The following is a 26656-nucleotide window of genomic DNA, read 5'->3' as shown; positions in this document are numbered from 1 at the left end:
TGAGTTTAAAGCACAATATTTGTAGTACGTAAACTTCTGTTTTTTTAAAGAATTTACTTCTACTCATTTCTTGACTAGAAGTAAACCCTGATATTTTAGACATTTAGCAAATACGTTTTCTTAGACATCTCCTTCCACAAATACAGTCTGCAGACTTTCTTCAGCTCAATTTAGGCCTCTGTGCTATTAACTTGGAAAAAAAATAATAATAATGAAAAAATTCCCTCTGTGGCCAAAGAAAACAGCAGCAGGAGCTTGGAGCTACTTCCACACGGCCTGTGCTGACCTGCAGCTTCTGCTCACAGAGCTGCATGATTACACTAAACACCAAGAGGCTGCAACAGCACAGATATAGCAGGGAAAGCATGAGATTTTCCTACAGACCTCATCAATCAATCTGATCTGTTCTCTGAAGAAGGACATCCACTTTGCAGAACTCAGACCATCACGTAACATTTGTGGCTCGTTAAAATTAAAATCACCCTTTGGTATCAGAACATTTTCTGTAAACTCAGCAAAATAAATAAAAAAAGTTTTGCCTAAGTTGCCTTAGTTGCTTCGGTCTCTTCTCTTGGAATGATTTTAATTCAAAATGCAGGTTTCAAGCTGCATCTACCAAAACTGGGCTGAATAACAACTCCAACTCGTTTTCACCCTCGTTGTGGGTAAAAACGGGCGATCCGCTTCAGCTGCATCCAGGTCAGCTTTCTTCACATTTGGGTTGTGGTTGTGAGCTTGAATGTTTCATTCAATGTCAGCTGACAGACACCTGAAAAAATGCAGATAGAACAAGTGAGACTGATTTTCTTTTTAAGTTTAAAGGTTCTGAATGCTCGGCAGAAAATTAGACAAAGGTCTATTACTGCCTCCGCACTCAGGTTTTTCTGGACTGTAACATAAACTAGTGATGGTTATCGATACAAACCACCTTAAATGAGAACTAAGTTGAAGAGTGCTTAATTGTGTTTACTGTGTCTTGCAAAAGCAGTTTTCCACCTTATGAGCACAAATAAAAATAAAGGTGCACATTTGTATTCAGTTTCTTTACTGCAATACTCCTAAATAAGGTCCAGCCCAGAAGTCAGTTTATTAGTATATAGAGTCTGCATGTAGTTATTTTATTTAAATAAAAAAGTGTCCAAAGATCAAACCTGCGTCATTGCTCCTGTTTAACAGATGAACGGGACCAACAAAGCTTTGAAAGATGATGTCTTTACTTGCTTTGCTTAGTACAGGTAGTTTTAAGTTTGACTAATCAGATGTCTTTACATAAAATCTGAGTTTTTCTGTGCAATCAGTAAAGTTTAAAGACAGATGAAAGACAGTTTCCTCTGTTTAGGCATTGAAAAGGCCATAAAATGATTGTGGATGTTAAAATAAAACATTGGCGGTCACAGCGGCTTCCATTACTGTTTTTGTTGATTCTGCATTATTTTTACACTAAAACTAAACATGAAACTTAATGGTTGCCAAGGAACATTATAAACACCCTGCGAATAAAGCAGAAGCTGGAAATCAGCCGCTGAATTTTTGTCCACATCTGAAAACTTTTACATTTTAAGTCTATTGTGTGGATCTTTATTGTGGAATGTAAATATAAACTCCCATTCAGTTTAAAGATTCATTTGTTTTTCCACAGTTCAGTTTTCATATCATAGCAGGAAAACTGCTCGATTGAATTTTTTTTTTATTGTTTTTGTGTTGCAGCAAGTCTCATTTTCCTTCCTCCTTTCCTTCCTCACGCCTCCCGTTTTACTGGGCAGGCCAAGCCATTCCCACCGTCTCCATGGCGACAGATAATAGGCAAAGATTCACACCTCACAACAAGCAGTTTCCTGATTACATGCGAGACGAGCTATTTTATGACACAACAGGATGCGGACAGTGACTGAAAACGTAGCGGGTTATGAGGTGAAGTGTGGCAGCGCAGCCATGTGGAGAGTTAGAGGTACTGCAACACCTAAGTTAGGATTGTAGAAGCCCATTTCTGCCTGTTAAAGGGAACAGAAATTGTACAATTATAAGCTTTAAAGTCATGTTTATGACGAATAACAAAATTATTGCCTTGAAAATTGACTATATTTCATGATTGATGGAGATGCTTTTTGGCATTTCGGTCATAATTATGGTATTAGAGCTAAGATGGGATACTGTAAAACTCAGGTCAAAATGTACCTCAAAATATGAATATTGGTAGAACTTTGATTTTCTAAATAATGAATCGCATCATGCAGAACAGCAAAACATTCGGCTGCTTTCATTCACCACACAGCTTTCTGATTGTTTGTATGCAACTTGTAAATGTGTTCTGTTGATTGTTGGTGTCAAAGAAATAATTCTGGTCAAAATCAAAGGATAAATTATGTCTTCATGAGTCGTGGCAAAGTTCTTTTTAACAAGATGCGTCTCAAATAGGCAGCCACCATTTTGTTTAGAAACAGACCGAAGTCGCAAAAAAAACAGAATATGCCTTTAAAGTAATATAAATAGACTCACCTGCACGGCTTAAGCTCAGTCCAATTGTGCACTTATACATCATTGTGAGTAAAAAAAACAAACTTATTTGGTTAAAAACCAAAAGTTAATATCTATTTTACTTGCTAAAAACCATGCAGATCAAGTCCAGTCCTGAGCCAACATTCTGCTCAAACACACCTGAATACAATAAATGCCTCATTACCATCCCTCTAAAAAGCTGAAGAACATGCTGATGGGAAAACCCGGTGTGTTGGAGCAGGGATGAATTTAAATGTTGCAGGATAGTAGTTTTAGATCAGTGATTGGGCAACTGATGACAATAACAACACATCAGACATCTTTTCAGAAGAAAATCCAACAAATACCACAAGTCTCATCTCTCCCATTCATTTAAACAACTTTATTTATTTAAGTTTTTACAAATACAGTAACAAATTTCATTGTGTTGTAGCGCAAATGTTCATTTTTAATTTGAAGCTTGAACACTCTATATAGTAAGTGCAAAACATACCGTCCCAGGTGTCATTTTTCCGTCTCCCGTCATTCGCTCAACCCCTTCTGTACGACGCTGAGCACAGTGCAGAAGGAGCAAACAAGCTTTAAAACAGCTCCTAAAACTACTGAGACTTAAAAATTATGATTAAAAAAAGGACCAAATTGATAAAGATGTTTAAGTATGAGAAACTAATGTTACGATTGACAAAATGCTTTCTTGAGAGAACGGGATAAAAGCAACGCAGCTAATGTTGTATTAAAGTCCTACTCATTGTATTTTAGTCCTACTCTTTTATAGCTTCATGGCATAGAGTCACTTCAACTTCACTGCTCTGCACTGCAAGTACTTATTTAAATGGGGAACAACTTAAATGTGGAAATCATTAGCAATACTTTTGCCTGGCAACCGGAGCAGCTCCAGCAATGAAATGCTGTTAAATCTGTTTTCTTCTGATGTAATTCCACCAGTAAGGTTACCTGAAAAAATAAAAATAACACAAATGTCTTTGTGCTGTGGTATTGTTGCGGGTCAGGAGGAAAGGTCATTCACAGATCTAAAGGAAACCGGCTCAGAGAGCATTCACAGTTTTAACATTAAAAAAAAAAAAGCATAAGAGAAATTGTTTTTGGGATGGGGAAAATGCCACAATACAAACCACCAAATTTGCACAAGATATATTTAAAATGTTTAGAAAAAAAGGGCTTTAGAGTGATGTAACTGAAATTGAATATATTCCCCAGCAACAAAACCATCACTGTGCTTACCCTCCCAAATGTGCCATGCTTCGGTTCCTAGACATTTAGGAGTAAAATTTGCTGAATTCCCATTTGTGCCGCCTCAACCTTATGCATCTAAAGAAATGTTTAAGCAACTTGTAAACTGTTTTTCATTTTTCAATGAAAAACAGCAACAAACAAAAACTGTGAAGGGTGAAAAAACTAAGCATCAAGCACTCAAAATACCCCCAAACTGACAGGATAGTAAGTTTGCGAAATAAAAACTTTCTGTCCTTTAGCATACTAAGAATAGAAATTGATTTTGTAAAGAAAAGTGAGACTTAGCTGCTTCCATTCACTGCTGCCATGTTTTACACAACCACTGCATCCCCAGTAACCAAACAGCACATTCTGGTGGAATTATGCATGTCTGAAAATATTTATTATAAAATCGATTTATCTGGAATTTGTTTACAAATGCTGTTTACACAGCTACATTAATGTAGCTAAACCCTTCCATCTGAAAACACAGTGATGTGTTTAGAAGAGTGAGATTTTCAGCTCCTTCCATTCACTTCTTCTGCATTTTACAGAACCCCTGTGCAGCTCACCATGTCAAACTATTCAGAGGAAAATTAAGGATGTCTTAAAATAAGATATATTTTTTTTATGTCATACAACCTCAAGTGAAACTTTCAGTTCAAGTTAAGAAAGCAGTATGTTGCACCCAGAGTACAGAGTGGTCCAAGCTTCAGATACAATCTTTAACAACTTCCCTCCTTAAAAATGAAAAGACTCACAGCAACAGAAACAACACTGACTGCCTTTTCTAACCTTTAACAACTTCTGGATTGAACAGCGGCAGAGTGACGACAGATTTACCTTCCCATCTTTATCGTCCAACTTGAACAGCAGTCAAATGTTTGCATTTTTGCAGAAAGTAAACTCATCGTTTATCACCATCGCACCTTCAACGCAGCCAACCGTCGTTGGCTCAGGGAAAATCCAAACGCATTCTGCCGCTTTCAACCGACAAGCAACAGGAAGGATGCAAGGCACTATAAGTTCCTCCGGTTTTAACCCAAGGCTCTAAGATTTAGGGGCAAAGACAGTGAAAACAAAAAGACAAAACAGTTTTTCTTTTCAAGTACATTAAAATGGACACCATTGGTTTATACATTCACATTCATCCAACAATACCAGGGTGGAAAGGGAGCAGGAGGGCATGTTTAAAGTGTCTGACATATAAGTACTGTATTAAAAAAAAATAGCTAGCTTTATTTTATTATCTAAATATCAACTATCCTGCCATTCGAACGCAGGAACGAGGTCAGTTTCCACTTTCAGTTCAATAAGTAATCAGAGAAGCTGATCAGCTATCAATAAGGCATTGGATTTTTTTTTTATATACAAGCTTGAATATGGATGCCAGGATGATTTTTTGTTGTTGAAAGTAACGTCACGAGGCATGGGCCTGTTACCGGATTCAAGGTGTTAAATAACATAGTTTCAAAATGGAGAATAATCCTTTGTGTTGTTGTTTCTACGATTTAAAGTCCTTCAAAGGAAATGCCTAAGAAACTGTTGCAGCCTGAAAAAATGCTAAACTTTTCCCTTGCATAATAAAAAGGAACAAAATCTCAATGTAAGCAGTTTCCGGTACAGTCAAATTTTAAAAAGCGTCAGAAATCGCTAAATTTTCTGCAATACTGTTACATTTTAGGTAATTAGAGAAAGTGCTATAGCAATCAGATTTATCTGGCTGTATACAAATTAGACAAACAGTTTCGCTCCGTCTCCATCCATTGCAGCAAATTGTCATTTTACTGAAAGAAATGTGACTCTTTCCTTGCAACGAGGAAGACTAATGTTTTTTTTCCAGTTAAAAACATAATGCACAGTATTTGTGGTTACTGAGGTTCTTGTTGCAAAAATAATTTCTCTGGTGCTTCGAAGCAACAAACTCTAGGAACGGCCCGATTTTGGTTGTTGTGAAAGTGCTTTGAAAGTCGGACATTTTTGTTTAAAATTACCAGCCCGTGCCTAGTTTTGCATTTTTCTTTTCAAATTTTGATGGAAAGCCATTGAACTGAAAAGGAAACGACTCGAACCGCTCTCTGAATGCTTTTTGCGACGCGTCGCCCTAAAAACTAATGTTGTCCAACAAAATTTTTTTTTGCTAAGAATAAACAAGAATAATCACAGTGTCTCCACATCGTACAGCGATGTGCACGTAACAGGTCCGTTGACAGAACACGGGTTTCTTTTTATTATTATTTGTTTCTTCTTAAATAGAATAACATTAATATAGTAATTTACATTTGCAATTATTTCAACACAAACGTTGAAACCAGCCTAGTCAGAAATGAGGCATACAGTCCAAGTCAGTTAAACTGCTGCCATGCCTCGTCTGTGTGGATGTATTTGCTTTTTTGTGAACATCTTGTGCAGTGTGTGTGTCTGTGTGTGTGTGTGTGTGTGTGTGTGTGGCGGCAGCGAGCAAAACAAACCCAACGAAACCAAAATAAACACCAAAATGGAATCATCATAAGCAGACATTCGGAGAAAAAAATAAAACTGTACAAGGACTCTGATATTATTCTGATAACAAGGCCACTTGTTTTTCTCATTTTGAGCTCTTTTGTTTTGTTCCCCCCTTCCCTTCCTAAAAGGTTGCTGCTGTTATTGCTTCACACGGCGACACAGAAAGGCGAGCGGCGGGGTGAGAGGGTGAGGCGGAGTCGTGACGAGGAGGAGGCATCTGGAGTGTAGAGGCAGCTGTTTGGCCCAAACGGTGAGCAGATGAGGCCCGTTTTCCTCTTCTTCCCCAACTTGTTAAATAATTGATCGGAGGGAGAAAAACAAAAAACAAAACCAGTTGAGGTACAACGCCTTGATATGCACTGGTTTTGAGATCTCTTTGTTTTTTTGTGCTTTTTAAGATTACACACACTGAACTCATGCTTTCGTGTGCAAACACCTGTATTTGCTGGATTCACTCTGTTTGGAGACTTTGCTTTAAAAAGCAAACGAGTACAAAGTTGAAAAAAATAATAATTTGCTTCTAAACAATCATCTTATAGGTGAATCTCAGTAAACTAACAAATTATTGAAAAGTTTGTTTACTTCAGTAGCTTAATTCAAACTGCGACACACAAGAGTTATAGGGATTCATTACACACAGTGATATATCTCAAGGTTTTTTTTCTTAATGTTGATAATTCTACACCGTAGGTGATAAAAACTCATAACTCTGTTTCTCAGACAATCAGAATATGATATTCTTGACAGCAATCCAGCAGATTCTTGCTGAAGAATCTCACTGGGAACAGAGTTCTGTATCAAACATATAAATGTCAGAAGTTTAGTGGAAGGAAAAACTGTGCTTACTTCTGATTGTGTAAGTCATAACAAGGTCAAAACACTAACTTTTTAAAAATAAAAGTTATTGCTTTTTTGCTAATTTTACTCTCATCATCTGTAAGCCATAATAAAACAGGAATAAATCCTCCAGTTATATCACTCTGTGTGTAATGAATCTATTTGTTATTACTGAATTAAAATACTGAAAAAATGAATTTTTCAAAGATATTCCCATTTGCTGTGATGCACCCAACAAACACTGCACTTGGTCAGAAACCTCTTTAAACAAAACATGCTTTTCTTCTCCTTTCTGTTTGATCCTTTGGCTAGTTGTCACGACCCCAAAGCAAGGAGGGCGCCTCACCTACACACTGCTAACATTTTGTTTTTCTGCTATGATTTTTTTTCTCCACTCCAGTGCATCTCATTTTTCTCTGGCTGCAAAACAAGCCGCCTTTCACTTGTCCAACTGGGCCGTCTGTCAGTAAAACCGGCCCGGGCGGCCAGCCCCTACGTGGTCCTCATGTTCGGCCCCCCTGGGCTGCTCACTGACTTCTGCAGAGTGGCAGTGAGCAGGTAGGGGCCCTGTCCCGGTAGATGGCCCTGTGGAGGGGCGTAGGGCCCCAGAGGCTGGGAGGCGCTGACTAAGAGAGGCTGCGGTGGTGCTTGCTGCGGGTTCGTCATGCTGTGAGCCGGACCGCACCACTGGGTGGTGTAGGCGGCACTGGGGGCGTAGGGGATAAACTGGGGGGGCTGGAGTTGGGGCAGGGCAGAGGAGGCGGGAGGGTGGCAGAGGGAGCCTTTTCTGGCAGCCAGAGAGGTAGCGCTGGTGGGGTTTGCAGGGAGGTGGGCGGAGCCTCCGATGCTGCAGGGACACAGCTGGCTGGGAGCAGAGTACTTCCTGTCCAGACTGGCCGACTGGGTAACCTGCAGGCGGCGACGACAGCGTGGGTCAAGAAATCTCATCTGTGCATTGAAAATGCATTCATAGACCAAGAACATTTCTTCTCATTTTAACCAAAAACTTTAATAAATATGATCTTAACAACACAAAGCAGCAGTTGGTCTAAAATGACAATAAAACTTGCATTTAAAAAACCCCCATTAAATTTAATGGCTAGAAGTGAGTTTTGCAGCAGGAACACTCATTAGTGTTAATCAGGTATCACTGAAACCAGGTCAAGTTTTTTATTTTTAAATGTGAAGCACTAGAAAATGCATGTTAAAATGTAAGTATGCAAATTTAAGATGAGTTTTTTTCCCACAGTTTATATGCAGCAAAGCAAACATGCACCAGATAAGCACAGGATCGAGTTTTCTACACGTCTTTAAACTTCAGGTTTCAGGATCCACAAGTATTAATTCAGTAAAGTACAACATCTAATCAAATTTATATAAGTTTATATCTTTATTTTAAGTGTTGGACTGAAGTGAGCCAAGAATTGATTTGGAAGCAGTAAATAAAAAGACATTAATTCATATGGGTTGTGTTTGGGGTACGTTACCTCATAACTGTGTCCCTGTGCTGGGGCCTGCTGCAGCTGCTGCTGTTTGGCACTCCTTTTACCCTACAATGATTAAATGCAAACTTAAAAGAGTATCATTAACTGCTTTAATACTGTGACTGCACAATATTCTTCACTACAGTGGCCTGTTTAGGTTTTTTCAAACTACCTAAAAGAGTCTAGTATGTAAAAAAACCCTCATAGTGACAGAGATAAACATAAAGATCTAAGAACTCCATATAGAACTTTACAAAAAAATGTAATTCCTACACAATTACGCCAAAAAAAACACACACACAAAAAAAGGACAGTTTTCAAGTACCATCGATCGTCCCAACAACTCATTCTGCCCTGGGCGGAGAGCCACATTACTCATATCAAAAACATGGCCACTGCCGACCTGTGAGAGGTTCATGGCATCCCTGGCCCAGTTGTCCACCAGTTTATGGAGGTCATCGGTGAAGGTTCCTTTCCTCTGGTGGGGTGCTGGCATGTTGGGCGCCAGACATTGGGAACCCCCCTGGCTTTGACCCAGCCCCTCTGAACCGCTCACTGCGTTGGTGCTGTTTGTCCCTGCAGGGGGAGACAGAGAGAGAGAGAGAGACTGAGACATTGGACACAGAGATGGAAAGGAAGTCATCAAGATGAGTGTGAATGCAGGACCCGGTTGGATTTTAGAGCAGGACAGCATAACTCACTGTTTAGTTCTGATGGAAATAAGGATGACAAACAGGAACGAATGACACATGTTGCTTTAGACCAGCATTTAAAGTCAGAATTATTTCACTGAGGTAAAGAAAGAATTCAAACGCAGTGCAGTACAAATCTACCATATATTCAATATGATATGGAACCACGGCAGAGGTTCAACTTCAACAGCTGTCCAAATATTTGTGGGTTTAGTTGTATTACTTAGATCTTATTTTGAAAATCTACACTAAATTCAAACTTTTGCACCTAATTTGAATTTTGATAGTTAAATCAAGTTTTCATTGAACGGTCTAGACATTCAAATTACACATTCAAAACTTACTATTATTCACAGTAATGATGCGTGTATGGAAACTGTATCTTCAAACTGTAATTCCTTTATTAGCCCTTAGGTGGCACCCACGGTCCAGTGGAGCAGAAAATACACTTTTCCCAGACTTGTAGAGTCAATTTTACTCTTAAAAATATGTATGCACTGCTATTTGACTTCTTGCAATGTAGAACTTTTAATAGAAATGTCGCTTAATTTTACTCTTAATTATTATGATGAGGGATATACAGATTTGCCTTCTGTTCACAGACAAAACAAGCTTCAGAGACGGAGCCATACTGACAGAATGAGCAAAAGGGAGATAATATTCTTGCACGGCCTGTTTTAATAAAAGAATATATTCAGGGACCTGAGGCAAGAGAACCGTACTGCCGGTCTGGTAAATAAAACTGTCAATTCACACCGAGCAAAATGGAGGAAAACAAGAATGGGGAGACGCTGAGTCATGTATGGCTGCAGTAGCAGGGGATTCTGGTCAATGCAGTCTAGATTACAAGCCATGGTAAGGGAGGGGAGGCGGAGGTTTTCAGGAGAGCCTGCAGATGCATGCGGTGTCAGTCTGAGTCTCTAGTGAAGGATCATTTCAGTTATTAAAATTCAAAGTCAAAACGGATCATCTAAAGTTATTGCAAAATAAAAAAAGAATACAGATGATAACTGAACTGATCCCAAATCTGGCCAATGGTCAAATTTGATTCTACGCAGTGCGAGAACAAGCAAGAAGGGGATGGATGGATGGAGGGAGGAAAGACCAAAAAGAGAGATAGTTACTACAGAGCTGGTTGCAGGGGCAGACTTTTTTCACCATCTTCCCTGTAGGAGGTTGGGGGTGGCCGGAAGACAACGATCGGAGGATTGGGAGAGAGTCAGAGTTAAAAACCCCGCCCACATCACCCCACAATCAAACACAGTGCAGCTGAGTATGATTGTCAGAACTTGATATACAAGATACACACAGAATCGGGGCGGGTTGGGTCACCAATAACATCTTAAAGGACAGAAACGACCTCTGCGCGAAACAAGGACGTCAACTGAGTTTTGCACCGTAAGGAAACTGGAATAACTTCATCTTCTGAAGTCAAACATGGTTCATAGAAAAATAATGTTAAATAGGAGACATGCTTGGCACAGTGCAAACAGTTTTATCACAGGAATTTAATGCTTTCCCACTAAAGTCTGTTCTCTGAAGCTTTAAGATGCTTTTGGGTGACAAATCATCAGGTTCTGATGTGGTTCTGAGTCCTCTCTACAGCTCACCAGGATTGGGTCAATGGCAACAGGGCCTTGCATAAGTATGTACACCCCTTAACATTATTTCCCCAGATATTATTTCATATTTCAATCACAAATTTTAATGTATTTTGCACAGATTTTACTGTGTGACAGACCAATATAAAGTAGTGTATAGTAGAGGAGAAGTCTACAGGGAAAGAAAAATTATACACAGCTTTCAATTTTTATGGTGTGGCATGCGTGTGTATGTCACACACAACCCCATTTACTGATACCCCTAAATAAAATAAGAGTGCAGTCGACTGGGGGAATAAGGATTTTTTTCTTCTTTTTTTTTAGCACGGCTCGGAAGCGGTCACATTTGTTTGGACTTTGACTAGGCTGACCTAACACTTTAATCTACACCCCTCCATTTTATCTCTGATCTGTCTCAAGTCTTTTGTAGCTTCAACTTTGGTCTGGATTTACGGGGATCAGAGTAAACGGGGCAGAATACAACTGCACGTCACTCTTTCAGTTTAATCTGTAAAAATAAATAAATAAAGTAACACCGTGTAACATTCTCTTGCTACTTCACCACTATCCATGTATTTATTGTATTGTCTGCGACATAAAAATCCAACTTCAATACATTAAAGTTTTTGGTTGCGCAATATAGAAATGTGGAATAGATGCAATAAAGTACAATTAATTTGAGTTCCCCTGATATTACTACTAGTTAAGACAAAATATAAATTTCATGACATTTGTTTAAGCCAAATCCAATCACTAAGACCCAAGTCTGTCTCTCTGCTCCCCGGTGATGCAGTGATGGGGTTAAGGTGGGGTGAGGATGATGAGTGAGGAAGGGGAAGGGTTTTGAGCTGCAGAGGGATCAGAAGCATTCAGAAAAAATCCTTTCATAAAGCAAAAAACAAAACAAAAAAACCCCAAAAACTTGATAACGAGAATAATCAGACTGAAATGACAGATTTAAAAAGTACAGTACAATTCCCATTACAAACAAAATTATAGATGACATAAACTCAAGTCACCAAGTCACAACCTCCTGTTTGTTTTCACAGAAATGAAAGCACGCCTTGTCCATGTTGGAGCCTATTAAGAATTGGATTAATTTATTTTTGCTAATGTATTAAGGTTACAGATCTAAATTTATATAAATAATATATCTATTGTAACTTGTTTATTTATTTGTTTAGACCCTCCTCCTTATCAGGTGGCCTCCTGCTGTGATTAGGCAGCGGAAGCAGCTGCTGCAGGGCATCTGATTGTTTGGTTAAGGAGCGAGGGGTGAAATAGTTTTTCCACCGCACCAAATAAAAGTTTAATTTTACATTTTTTTGGAAAGTCAACTCGGAGAGTGTTTCTGTTATTTTTGTACATTGAGAAAGTCACCGTTTGCCACCAGAAAACTTTCCGCGAGTGCTTTGTTTTGGATGAGTCGGAAAACCCTCCTCCTAGAAACTACTCTGGCACCTTTTGATTTTTGTTAAAATCCAAGAGTAGCCGTAACAGTCCAAATGGATTACTGCGAAAGTCTGTGCGCTGCGACCTGCTTAAGGAGTTAATTAGGAGACTAAATATAAAATAGGCGTCACAATCAAGTTACTTTAACAGCACAGATTTCAATTACAGACCAGGACCTCCAAATGAAATGAATAATCCAATCACTGGTAATTGTAATTATAAAGAAGGAGCAGCGATGAGGTGCTGGACCAACGTGTCGGCGCTTCACGGTGTCCTAATATGATGTGGAAAATTAAAGCTGCACATGGCACAGAAATCAGATCATGGCTGCTCACGGCCTGATGACTTTACAACCTGAGCATGACTTTGTTTAGTCCTTCAGTCAACAGATGCAACAGCTGCTCTTCTGTTTATTTTCCAACAAAGGAGCTGCTCTGCTGTCGACCTCAGAAACACTCAACCGAACTGACTCACGCCACCTGTAAACACTTTTGTAACCAGATCAACCAGAACAACAAGGACTTTCACTGACTTTGTTGACTGTTTTCTAATGCTTTGCTTTTGAAGTTTTAAGTAGCAAAGCTGTAGCTGATTAATGTCAGGGTTGCTAAAGGATTCAAAGGTTCATCTTTCATTCTCATCTCTCATCTCATAGTGCGAGCTCAGAATTAATTTGTGTTCCTTCCGATAAGCAGGATCCTTTTCTTTTCATTAGAACAATCACAGTATTTATAAAGGCATTCAAAAATGCACATTAATGCTGTTAAAATAGAAATTAAAAGCTTTGTGTGGGTTCTGTGTGGATAGAAATATTTTCTGCTGTAGTTTTGGTGTGCTGGTGTGTGTTATGAAGGTATAGTTAGTATTTAATCACAAGGCAGCCTGATCAGCTGGTGCAGATGTTCACATTGAGTCATGGAGATATTAGAAGGAGGCACAAACAGCAGAGAGCAGCAGGAGGAGAGAGAAGTAAGAGATATTCTGGGGTTTCTAAATCACATGTTTGGAAGTCAACAGATGCTAAACCACATCACTGTTTGCATGAATAGGAGAATCTGAGATAATGACTCTGAAGATGTTCAGCTGCAGGACTAAACAAATCCCTAAGTGTAGTTTCTGATCTGATCACCTAAACTTTAGCTACCATGCAGATTTATACCGACTGCTGCGCTTTGTGGAGATTCTGAAGTCTATTTTTATATAACTGTGATTTTCTGATTGCAGGTTTTGGCCAATCAGTTTTTTATTGGTTAGCAAACATCTCATTACGTTTACACTGTTCCTAAATATACCACAATGTTAGTGATGGAAGGTTGGACAGAAAATGGAAGATGAATGGATGGATGGACAGAAGACAGAAGGATGGATGACAGAAGATGGTTGGTCAGATGGGTGGATGGACGAACAAAAAGAAAGAAAATAAATGGATGGTTAGACCGATATGGAATAATATAGGGGACTAAATTTTGAAATAAATCATTTTCTATTCTAACTCAGATCTGGAAAATCCCAAAAACATTGTCTTTACTTTAGCAGATGGATTTCTTGGCTATAGAACCTGAAACATTATAAATTCACACTTTGTATCTCAATTAGGTAACTTGATGGATATAATCTCAGCAGTAGATAATGACACTGGACTCAGAGAACGATGTTCACGATACTAAAGGTCGTAGCAAGGACAGGAGGAATCACAACAATGAAGAGGACTGTATGGATTTATGGCAACTGCTACTTTCATCTCATTATTCAACAATATCACAAATCAGTTATTGATTCACAATCCTGGAGCACTTCTGCAATAAGCCAACTTTCAGCTTTTCTCAGGGAAAACATCAAAACCTAATATGCTTCATTCTGGACAAAATTCAAATTCTCAGGCAAAATCCATCATATTCTCCCTGAAATGTAGTAAATCTGCCTCATAATTTTAAAACAACAGACAGAAAAGCTTCCAGTTTTCCTCTAATTTCTGCCAGAGTAACTCTGACTAGACTTATCTAGCTTTTCTAGACAAGTCTAGTTCTTGCAGCTGCAAGATTTTTGAACATCTTGCAGCTGCAGTTGTTCAAAAACCACCAGGAAGAAATCATGACTGCGTCTCGACAGATACAGAAGAAAAGAAAACATTTAAAAATGAAAGGTAAGTAAGGATAAACAAGAGAAGAGCAAAGAAATAAAGCGTTACACACAAAGAGCCAAGCAGGGCGTACTCAGAAAGCGCGTCCTCCTGCCACCCGGCTTGAAGGCCACACGCTCCGAACCCCAGCTGAACTTTACACAGCCTGAAGAGAGGGATGATGGGAGATGCAGAGAAGGGACAGGGACAGAGTTGAAGGAAAAGCAAGAGGAGAGAGAAGGAGAAAATACAACAGAAGATAGATGAGAGAGTTGAAGAGTATAAAGAAAAGATGTTAGAGTGAATGAGCCATCACACCGTTTACACTCAAGAGAAAGACAAAGCAAGACAGACAGACGAGCTTCTTGTTTTCTGCAACACTCCTGTCTGTCTGCATGCAAAGAGCTGCCGGTGTAAATGTTGCACAGAGGTCTGCCGCAGCCTGCAGCCCCCAGTGACCTGCTTACCTGGGGTCGGAGCACACAAGCTGGGCACAGACAGCGCCGCCTCGCTGGTGTAGGCTGAACAGAGGTTGCTGCTGGACGCAGACTGCTTGAGAGGCTGGAGCACGGTGTCGGCCAGCACTCCGGGGGCCAGCAGAGGCAGCTGGCCGGGGTACACGGCCGGGACGCTCTGGGCGGATAAAGTGCTGCCTGGAGGTCGCAGAAAGCATCGACACGACGCACATGCAGAAAAGCGGACGTGGAGAGACATCGAAGAGGACAGACGGAGAGAAACGTCACCCACAACAACACCACAGAGAGAAACAGACAGGAAAAGCAGTCAGAAATGTTCCGGCTCCGAGCCTGATGCAGTGAAATGCCCGCATGCACGAGTGACAAAACACACAACATATATGTGCACACGAATGCATGAACATAGAAAAGGCGTGAAAACAGAGTAAAGGTTTAACAATGTTTCCAGTGACACCGTGGCTCAGGCTTAAACATGTGAACCTCGTTGGGATGTTTTTGTGCAACAAAACTTTTAGAAACATCTTTACAGCATCTTATAAAAGTAATCATTGAGGATTTTCACATTTTGTCACATTACAACCAACTTACATCCAAAAAATCCAACTTGTTCTGTTGGATTTTTTTGTATCATAGATCAAATAAAAAAAGTTTCATAAAATTTAAATTTAGGAAAAACAGCAAACATGCTAAATATGATAAAATCTTATGGTCTACATAGAAATCCTTTTAGATGGATGAAAATGAACACTGAACGTAACGGTGAACGCATTCACATGGTGTTGGCAGCATTATGCTGTGGGAATGCATGTCTTCATCAGGAACAGGGAAGCTGGATGAGTGTAAATACTGAGCGGTGGCTTACAAGAGGTTTATTAAAGAGACAAGAGGTTTCTCTTTAGACAAAGTGTGTGTTGCAAGACTTGAAAATTGTTGTTAACAGATGTTTTTCTTTTTGTCCATCTTCCTGCTAACAAGCTTTGCGTCTGGATGTATTCAAAGCGAGTAGAAATACACACCAAAGGTTGGTGCTACAAGGTAATGACTCAAGGATTCCCTTGGATGCAAACTTTTTCAGCTTTTATTTGCAAAACAAATCAAAATTTGCTTTAACTTTACAATTACGTCCTTTGCTGCGTCAAATAAAATCCCAGGCATAACTGGAATTTGTGTTTGCATTGTGATTAAATGAGAAAAAGTTCAAGGGGTGGGAATACTTTTTGCATGGTGAGTGGTATTGACCAAACATGAATAAATAAACTCTGCTGCACTAAGGTGAGCCTACCTGGCTGTAAAGGGCTCTTGCTGCCATGGGTGGAGCTGCTTCTGGACGATTTTGAAGATTTACTTTTGGTGGGCCGCCGCCTTCTGCCAGTAAAGGCGATGAGGGGTGGGATCACGGCAGGTGGAGGAACCTGCACCAAATCCCAGGTAGGAGAGGTTACTATCTAGTATTTATGTGGCTGATTTTAGAATGGCATGGTGTTTATGTGATAGATCACCTTTCCCAGCCTTGTAAACAAACACTCGATTTCCTCCTTCTGGCGAGAGTGGAGGGCCTGAATTTCACGTATGTGCCTGAAGGAAGAAAATGGAAACCATTTATACAAGAATGTAGAAAGTGTTATTGAAGGAAAGAGTTTTGGGAAATGCAGGAAAACCCAAGGTTTTATTTACTTTTCTCTGAGGCCTCTGACTTCCTGCTTAAAGTCTTCATCCTCAAATTCAGAGTCGTTGTCGCTACTCATGTAGGAGTTGTTGAAGGAGTTGTTGTTTAGGCTTGGTAGAGAGGCTTTATGAGGCGAGTCTGGAGACAGAACCTGTCCGGGATTGCTGGGTCCGTTAGCAGCAACCCAAGCAGCAGGTGGAGGGCTCTGCTTGGGCTCCTGGTTCTGCTCCTGGGCACGGCTGACCGAGAACCGCCCGACCCGGGTCTCAGAGTTGGTCGTAACCTGAATTCAAAGTACGCATTTGATGAAAATGTGTGAACTGATGGTGTAACGGAAAGGGCAGAATGAAGGGAAACGATGCACACCTGGAAGCGGCCGATGGTGGTGGTGGGTTTGGGGGAGAGGCACGGGGAACCGAGAGGGGAGATGAGGTGGGATCCCGCCAGAGTCTTCTGGGGGAGTCCGTCCACAACGTCTCCGCTTTTTACTCCTTTCCCTCTCAGACGGGACGGGGAGTCTTTGTGCAACGTGTTCTCCGGACTGGAGAGGCTGGAGGACGAGGAGGAGGATGAAGTGGAGGAGGTGGTGGAGGAAGACTCGGTGCAGGACGGGCGCTGGACAGCAGGCTCTTCAGCAGCCAACGACACCTGAGCGTTAAAACGAGAGGGAAGATGGAAAAGAACTGGAATCCAATTCTGTCTAATTTACGAGTGTTTCATTCCCAATGGTTTTTAAATCCAAAACAGAGGACATCATTTTAGTTCTATGTGTACAATTTTACATTTTTTGTAAGGGGAAAGTGAGTGCAAATATTATAAAAATATTTCAACACATCTTTACCAAAGTTGTGCAGTTCTGGGCAAAAAAACAAATTTACCTGAAATCTTCCTAATTTAATTCCACCTGTAGGAGGAGGAGCAGGGGAAGCGGCTTTTTCTTCTTCCAGTGAGAATGGAACTGTAGCAAAGGTGAAACATTTTGTAAAATAAATCAGAGAAATAAATTGTTCACTATGTTTAGTAAATAAGTTGTACATACTTGGCTGTCCTATTGAAGGAACACTGCTGTGAGAGACCTGTAGTAAGTATTAGAAGAGAAGAAACGGGTTGAGCGGCTCCATCAGCACCAGCCTAAGATCCTACAATGAGGCTGTAATCGGAGTGTGTGAACCGGTGTGTGTGTGTGTGTGTGTGTGTGAGCTCACAGGGACAGTTTCTGGACTCAATGCTCTCCTCAGCTGGGCGTCCAGGTCTTCCAGAGGCTGCTGTGACTGAAGGAGTCAGTAGACAAAATATTAGACTCTTGTGCTCTAGAAGAGCAGCAGCATTAAAGAATCAGTGGCTGCAGTTTGTTTGTACATTAAGGTCCTGTCAACATTAACATGGATGTAATGGAAAAACTGTCACCTTCTATCCACATTGTAAATTTTAAACAACTGGTTTAGTTTATCCACCGTTTCCTACCGTCACCATTTTGATGGCTAAAACTGAATGTTTACAGCGCCTGCTGGTATGGATATTTTTACAACTTTCTTTCCCTTCTGTTTTTAAACTTCTAAATATATGTTTAAAAAAAACAACTATCTATAGTAGGATAGTTGCAAATACCATTGTCTTTGTAACATGAGCATATTTTAGCCAAAACCATAAATCTTTTTCAAAACAGAAAAGATGTTTTAATTAAAGTTAATTTAAAAGTATACCTAAAAATGTTTGTTAGATTTGAGGTCCTTCCTTATTAATTTGCATCTATATTTAACTTATTTTAGCATTTTATTTAAATTAGAAAAATATTAATTTGGTTTTAAATAATTGATGTTATATCGTTTCAAATCAAATTAGTTTCCAGTTGTATTTATTTGTATTTCTCAGATTTTTTTTTTTTAGATGTAGTAGAATAAGAAAAATAAAGTTTATTTATTGAAGCTTTAATTTGACATAAATTAAATTAAATATTCTTGAAAAGTTCAAATGAAGAGTAGAGGTATCACTGCATCAATATTGCAGTCCATTTGCCATCAAGATGTATGATTTGAGCAGCATTACAATTAATAAAAGAAAAACTTAATAGAATTGAATGAAAATGAAGATCTTATTACCTGAAGTTTTCATATAAGAACCAAGTTTCCTTGTTTGCACAAAAACACAAATAAGCACTGAGTGGAAAAATGAAAAGCCCTCACATTCCCCTTAGCAATTTAGTCACAATAAAAAAAAAAGTAGATAATTAAAATCAGATCCCTGGTGAACCTGGACTACAGCACGATTACCTTAATCAAATAGGACAGGTCTCACCCAGAGGGAGTTGCATAAGAGAAATGGAGTGAGTTTTATAACCAGGCAGGTCACATTTTCATAAAAGGAGCTTCAAATCATGTCTCGCTATTTAGTGCGCGGTTCTGGTTGAAAGTATGTCTATTTTTAGACGGCCACAGCCACAACAACAAAGCCTGGGAATAAAGAAAGTCTCTGGCCTGAAGTGACTCGTCCTCACCGTGTTCTGCTGGAACCTCAGCAATTATCTTGGGCTTTTGGACCTTTTTATGCCAAGATGGGATATTATTCAAGCATGCATTCCACTATCAGTGACATTTAGATTGCAATCATCCTGTCTTAACATCATGAATGACTCATCACAGGCGATCAAATTATTTAAGCTTAGAAAAAAGATTGACAGTTTTTTTTTTTTTAAGCGTTAAGTATGGAGATGTTACACTCACACACAAAAATGACATTTAATTAGCTGAGATACAGTTGAAACAAAAACAGAGCTGCTGCATTGCAGCAGATACAATAGTGTTAAAATGAGCACACAAAAAACAAACACCTGTATTAGACAAGGTCCAGGGAAGGGTGTCAGGAGTTCTGCAGAAGGAGAAGTGGCCTGATCCCAGAGAAAGAGTAGAAAGTGGCAGAAAGTAAAACAAACAGATATCTGGAGAAAAGATTACAAACGTAGTGTTCATGCCTAAGAATGTTAAAACTGGGTTCCTGCACATTCCTTTCAAATGATCCTTCTCAGCCTTAAAACCCCCCAAAAAACTCAAACTTAATTTGCATCGAAATGATTCATGTAAACTGGTTCGTTCTATATGGCCTTTTGTTTAGCTGAATGTGATAAACAATATTTTGGATCTGTCAGTATATTTTTTGACTGGCTTTCTGTATGATTTTCTAATCGGGCTGAAAAACATTTAAATATTAGAAATGCTTGCCAACAACAACATCCACGACATGTTGCTGTGGAATATCAAGTCTGTTTCCCAGATGGTGAGCTGTTAGCATGTATGACAAAGTCTTCAGTCAGAGGCTTCTTCAGATTCGCTGCAGAACTGACTGCTACCAGAGATCCGTACAACTTGCAGCATCACTTTCCAAACCACTTTGTAAAAATGCTATGAGTTACGGCAACATTTAAGTTCCTTTTAGGATAAATAAAATATTTCTAATTTGATTTTAATTATCCCTATAGTTTTAATTTAAGATCAGGATTATATATATTTGGCATTAAATGTTGTTCTGTTTGCCCTAAAACATCTCTGCTTGTTTAGAAATATCCTGTGCTCTCCCTCAAAACAATATTTCTATGCAGATTTAATGCCTCTGGGTAAAAATGATCTACTACCGTTTGCATCCCTCTCTGTCCAATCAAATGCCTGTTCTGCTCTCTTGTAAAATGGAGTGGTCGACCCGCATAGTAACAGTTTCAGATTATTTTGCTTATTTTTAGAAAGTTAGATTTTTTAATATATAAACTTTTTTCCTGAATTTTGAAATTCTGTAATAAGATTGTGCAGGAACCTTGTTAAAAGGAACTTACATGCCAGATGAGTTGTAAGAGCAGTATATATTGCAGTATACAATACAATTTTAGCAGTAAATAACCATGCCCATGCTTCCTACCTATACATCCAATACCCATACACAAGCAATTAGACTCTGGAGTTATTAGACGTGATTTTCTGTGGAACTCACCGGAACCCTGGATAGGGGGGTTTTGGATGGAGTAGTCTGGCCCATAGAAGAGGCAGGGATGACTAAGGAGATTTGAATCAGAAATTCAGCTAAAGAATTCATTTTTTTAAAGAGTTGTATTACTGCAGAAACATAATCCTCTACATACTGGACGATGCTGGGGTAGCTACAGGTGTCCCTGGGCCTTGCATGGGTGCCGCTGACCCCAGAGGGCCCAATGCCAGGCTGGAGGGGGGCAGCGGTGGGTTGACCGACTGGGTGGAGCCAGGAGCTGTTACAGATGTGGTGGAGGTAGGGCCAGCGCTGATGGGGGACGAGGTACCAGCCACCGCGGCGCCGGAGGCGGGGTCAGCAGGTAAGATGTCTCCCTGTGTGGATGGCACCCCTCCGCCGAGGTCCATGAAGAGCGAGCGCAGCTTCATGTCCAGAGCTTGGATGTCGTCCGGTTTGCCTACGGACTCAGAGGAAGCCTCAGTCCTGAGGCAGGCAACATAGAGGGGTTACATTGGAAGATAATCAGTAATTAATATAAAATACACTTAATGGCAGGATTTTTGGTCTAGTTTCTAGAGCATCTAATAAACTTGAATCAAGACAAAAGTAACTTTTCAGTGTGATGGAAAAATTACTTGTAAGGTCACATCTGCTAGTCATGTTATATGAAGTGCTTATGAACTTTCACCAAAAGAACTATTTGGGTTACATGTAGAAGGTTGGAAGCTGTTTTCTGCAGCTGCATCAGAACCAGACTGTCTCGCCCCTTGTTGTTAATTTTTTATCCTTGGTATAAAACTCATGTGTTGTCTCTGCCTGACAGAGCTTTTCCTAGACCTGCTTCATTACTGATTGTCCTACAAGCTCTCTGTATTGTGCGCAATATATGAATAAACCTGATTGAGTGATTTTACCTGAACAGTGCTTGGAAATAGTATTTTTTCCACAACATCAGCAAAAAATAGAAGATGTTTTAAGTCGATAATTCCTGAATATTGATGGAAAAGTATTTGTTATAAGTGAAATAATCTACCAGTGGAACAAGACATTCAGTTCACTTATAAGTTTCATCAATATTAAAGAATTGACTTAAAACAAGCCCCTATATTGTGTGAAAAGTTACTTGTAAGTTAGCTTCGTCTTATTTCAAGTGTACTAAGATATTTGCATTAGAAATTAGACCAAAATTACTTGGTAAAATTTTGTGATTTTGCAGTGCGTTGACTTGTTTATACTGGTCTGGCAAAGAGCGGATAAAAGTGGCTGATTATTATTGTCTCTAGTGTGCTAGGAGTCATTCCTGAACACTTCTGAATAAATAATTAAATGGTAGAACCCCTGCTTTGGAAAGCACAAAAATACTGAACTTTATAGAAGAACATGACAATAAAAGCTACAGGTTTAAGCTGAAACTGGATCTGTATGAAATGCACCTCCATTAAAAAAACATGGCATTTTTCACATCCGCTGTTTTACACACACGTCTCACCTCGTGTCACATTCTCCACAGTGTGTGTGTGTCTGCCCCGGCAGGGCTGCAGTCTGTGGCTGTGAGTGGACCAGAGTGGGCTGGACCGGAGGAACGGTTGTGGTCACCGGCTGGAGACCCACAGAGGTGGACATGCCAGCTGCGGGAACTGGAGGGGCGGAGGAGGGTGGAGAGATCTGTGGACCTGGGATGGTGGTAGTGGGGATAGCGGAGGCTGAGGTGGGGGAGACTGACGGATTATCCGATGAGAGTTTGAGAGCAGAAGAAGGAGGCGAGGATACAAACGGGACAGTCTGGCCTAGAAGAGAGGAAGTGAGCACAGTCGGCGGGATGCTGGAGATGCTGGCCGTTGGTACGGAGGTAGGCAGCGAGGCGGCAGAAACCGTTTGGGGCTGGATATAAGCCGGGGGCTGAGTTTGCGTCTGACTTTGTGCTTGTGGTCGAGACGCAGCCTGCATCACGGGCTGAGACTGGAGGATAATCTGATTTACCGCAGTGGGAGGCGGAGACGAAGAAAAGGGAGGACTGAAGGAGACGGGGGGTGCAGAGGTGGAGGAGAGGGAAAGAGGAGGCGCTTCAGTGAGCTGCTCTTTGACTTGATTTAGACTTGAATCCACGGAGGGAGTGACTACGCTGCTGTGTGGGGAGGCCGCCACTGCTGCGGGCTGCAGGGGAGGATGTGTGGAGTGGACAGAGGCCGGGGCGGTGTTAGGACCTGCGTCGTACTGGTTTTTACTCTGCCTGAGCTCAGAGAAGGCTTGCTGTAACGTGACTGCTCCGGCAGACTGGGATAATACCAACATTTGGCCAGGAGTATCAGACTGAGCTAAACAGACACCAAAAGGAGAAGAAACCCAATTTAAGTTAAAAAACAAACAATAATAAAACATATATATATGTTTTAGAAGATCATTCAGGAAGAAGATAAGTCGGGTCTACTTACCAGCTTCAGATGGAGTTGGCGGGGCAGGTGTAGGTGAGGGGGGCAGGGTTTGGTCCTTCAGTCTGCCTTCTGGTACAGGACTAACGATGAATCTCCGTCCTGCTGAGTGGACAACCTGTGACGTCGCACTGGGAGGGATGTCTAAAATACATAAAAACAAATGTTTTCCATCTATGACAGAACAAAAAAACTAAAACTGTAAATGTTAGATTTTGGTGGATTTTCTCTTCAAAGCAACAGTTTTATTTATTAAGGTGTTCCTACCCGGCATGGGGCCGCTTCTCGCAGGAATCTGCTCTTCCTTGTCACCAATCATCTGGAAATCAATGACTGAATGTGTTAATAACCTAGAATGGTTAAATTATTATCGCTTCAGAAAACTGGCTGGTTTTTGAGAGTACGAAGCGACAAAGTCAGAAAATATTTCAGCAAAAACTTCCAACACTGCAAAAGATTATTGTTCCACAATGAACACAAGACCAATAACGTTTCCTTTGAAAATTAAGACCCAGATTTATTTCCTTACCTGACCACCTGTGTCTCCCTTCTGATCAGCATTCTCGATGACCTCTCTGACCTGCTCAATGAACGACTCCCGCTCACTCTCCAGGATAAACTCACTCTCAACCTGGAACAACCAAACAATCAGACACATTTAGATTTTTTCATGGTTTAAAGTCCTTTCTCCCCACCTCTACTCAAGAACCTTATCAAGAATATCAGAAGCTGAGCAAAATCTCTGAATATGGACAAAAGCATTTGGGTGATCATCACCGTACCATGATCTGGGCGATCTCCTCAGGGTTGTCTCCATCTAGATCAAACCTAAATGTCACCATCTTCCTGTTGTGAGTCTCCAGCTGACACTCTGCCACTCTGTCTCCTCGGTTGGAGATCTGCATTCATTTACACCAAACAAAACAAAGAAAGAAACAGAAAAATTATCTCTATTTTGACCAACAATTCACGACATGCATTTGAATTCACAATTCTACAACATGTTGTGGCATACAAAGCAAGATGTTAAAACGACAGAATGATTCGGAAAAGAGTTATTACACTGAGGACGTGGAGTTTCGCCTTGGATGTCTTCTCATGGCGCGACCGGCTTCGCACAGAACGCCTCTGATGCCGTTTGGTGGAGCGACCCTCATGACGGCCGGCGCCTCCTTCGTTTCCGTCGCTCAGGCCTGAGGTCTCCGAGTGGCCGCTGAGAGAAAGGCAGGAGTTAAAAATAAACACTGAGAGAAAAGGTTTTTATTATACGTTAGCTGGTATCTATTTGCACACATTACCTTTCTATAGATGAGAGAACTTGGGGTGGCTGTAATTGGCCCTCTGAAGCTTGCGAAGCCGACTGTAACACACATGACCCAACATGTTTATGTTGTCGTGAACAAACATAAGGCGTCACCACACACACACCAGGAAAATTGTGGGGATGGAAAAATGCATTAAAGCTGAGAAAAACACTAAGGGAGACTAGAAAACAACATGAGAATTATCTCAACAGCAAATGTTAAAAGATGCTGACCCAGAATCCATCAAACTGCAGTCTCTTTTAATAAAACTTAAAAACGTACGAGCCTGGAAAAGCTGTTAAATCGCCCTTAATTTAAGACTTTGTCCTGTAAATACAAATCCTTTAGCTGTTATTTGTTTTGCATTTCAACACTCTGCACAGCACTCTTGACTCTAATTGCCAGATTTTAATTGTATTCCTGGCACCAACACCAACAAAACAAAGAAATGCTCATAAACCAGCTTTATACTCTCAAGAGTAAAATACTTAATCTTGGAGTTGTCAAAATATTTTTTTCATTCTTTACTTTTGCATGCAAAACAATCTTTTCCTTGTTTAAGCGACATTTCAGACTTGCATACTCTACTTATGGCTAGGATATAATATTTAAATATCCATCCAGGTAATGAATTAGGGATTTTGTAGTGAACGCTTCTTTTTCCACAGCTAACAGAAAAATACAAAATCAGTTTAATGTTTTTTTTTAAACAGAATTGGGCACACATAAATCAATTTGTTGTGGATTGCTTAATTGACTTTTTTATGCTAACCGTAGCATCAATCTTCACTTTCCAAATAGGACACTCATCTCCATCACACATATGAACTGGCTAACATCGAGCTCCTGGTATGGCTTTCCCAAAGATCCGAACTCTACACTATTTAAGATAAATTAATGAAAGAATATACATTTCATTAATGCCAGAGATGTGCAGATTATGCGTAATAATTGGGTTGATTCCAGGAAACCAACCAATTTGAATGAACTGGTGGTTTAAAATACACCCAGAATGATTCCAGCAGCTTGCTTAGACCAACAACCAAACAAATGGAGGAGGTGCTGCTTGCTACGGGGCATTTAATTAACTGTTAAGGGGGGAGGAGGAGTCGCTCAGCCAAAATGTTTAATTTTATGATTTGAATCAATTAAAATCCACAGTAAATTCAAACATGTGGACCCAATTCTAATCATGCAAATCATTGCACTTGATTGTATCATCAATAGACTTTGGAAGAACAAAGTTTATATAATTAAAGACCTAAATCAAATTGAACTTAATGCTCATGACGAGCAGATGTAGGTGTCTGGCCAGAAATACCAGCAACTAATTTACAAGTTTGTGCTTTAAACTGGAGAAAATGAGGATACAAATCAAAAAATTGACTTTAGGACTTTTGGATGATGCAGCATTTATTTTTACCCGAATCCGTAACAGCGCCATAACCTCCAGTTGGTGGTTTTGAACAGAACCAGTACCTTAGGAGGGGCTTCCATGGGAGAGGCAGGAGGGACGGTGACTACGCTGATGACTGGCACCACAGTGGCCAAAGGCTGAGGCACAGGTGTGGGCACAGGAGAAAGAGGAGAGAGAACGAGTGTAGGCACCACCCCAACAGGGATTGGCAGAGGAGAGGGGAGGGAGGGCACGACTGGTGTCGGAAGAGCCGACGGAGAAGGGAGGGTCGCCATGGGAACAGTAGAAGTTGGTGGAGGTAAACTGGGCTGAGAGGGCGGTACCGAGATAAGGGGAAAACAGAAACAAGAAGCAGGAGGGAGAAAAAAATCAAGAAAAAGATAGAAGCAACGTCAAAGGAACGAGGAGGAAGTAGATAAACCCAAACGATGATTAGAAGTGAAAATGTGGTGAGAATCGACATTTGTGGCTTTTGTGCCATATGACCTTTGTTATTTCAAATGTGAAAATTAAGAGCAAACATGTCTGACTGTAGAAGGCAAAGTGAAGGCAAAAAACCTGGAACGCACAGGTTTTTTAGATACTGAACAGCAAATTCTGTACAAGACACACACATATAGCATAGCTGTAAGTCATGCATGTATCTGTGTTCAGAAACTAAAACAAAATCGTGATAGTGATGGCTAATAACCCATACAGCATGGGCCAAAAAAAGAAACATACATATGTAGAAAAACATTCTGTTTAAAGACTGATGAAGGAAAAATAAAAAAAGTGCAAATAAATCATAAAAAAACCAAATCTATCTTGATTTTGTGTAAGGCTGTAGTTGAGAATTACATTTTTAAATAAGTGATCCAGCTTTCATTTAAAGTTCTCATTTGCTTGGTGATTAAACGTTAACCTTTTGATATTTAGCAGTCTTTGATTCTGGAATTAGTATCCATCTTCATTTCCATAAAATATCCTGCTATGT

At 40.2% G+C, this 26656-nt stretch overlaps 1 protein-coding gene across 9 annotated transcripts in view; it reads right to left on the bottom strand.

Moving 5' to 3' along the window:
• Positions 1–2863: 2863 nt before the first annotated feature.
• wnk1b (WNK lysine deficient protein kinase 1b) overlaps positions 2864–26656 on the bottom strand; it is an 88606-nt gene continuing 64813 nt past the window's right edge. For 4 of the 9 annotated variants that reach the window (XM_028044274.1, XM_028044275.1, XM_028044279.1 and 1 more), the window contains 24 exons: positions 25743–25988; positions 24258–24319; positions 24022–24172; positions 23742–23858; positions 23489–23590; positions 23227–23278; positions 22963–23103; positions 22020–22845; positions 20685–21013; positions 20537–20598; positions 19389–19445; positions 17767–17832; positions 17601–17637; positions 17440–17519; positions 16928–17209; positions 16570–16844; positions 16395–16470; positions 16178–16307; positions 14887–15072; positions 14493–14585; positions 10372–10413; positions 8959–9131; positions 8559–8621; positions 2864–7980 (listed from right to left, as the gene is read on the bottom strand). In XM_028044274.1, coding sequence (XP_027900075.1) covers positions 7564–7980; positions 8559–8621; positions 8959–9131; positions 10372–10413; positions 14493–14585; positions 14887–15072; positions 16178–16307; positions 16395–16470; positions 16570–16844; positions 16928–17209; positions 17440–17519; positions 17601–17637; positions 17767–17832; positions 19389–19445; positions 20537–20598; positions 20685–21013; positions 22020–22845; positions 22963–23103; positions 23227–23278; positions 23489–23590; positions 23742–23858; positions 24022–24172; positions 24258–24319; positions 25743–25988 — 4065 coding nt within the window. In that variant the 3' untranslated portion in view covers positions 2864–7563. The other 5 variants (XM_028044276.1, XM_028044277.1, XM_028044278.1 and 2 more) reach the window with 5 other exon arrangements.

The sequence above is a fragment of the Xiphophorus couchianus genome, chromosome 17 (genome assembly GCF_001444195.1).
Source record: "Xiphophorus couchianus chromosome 17, X_couchianus-1.0, whole genome shotgun sequence".
In the NCBI taxonomy this organism is placed as follows: Eukaryota; Metazoa; Chordata; class Actinopteri; order Cyprinodontiformes; family Poeciliidae; genus Xiphophorus; species Xiphophorus couchianus.
This window is presented reverse-complemented; position numbering and strand designations above follow the sequence as displayed.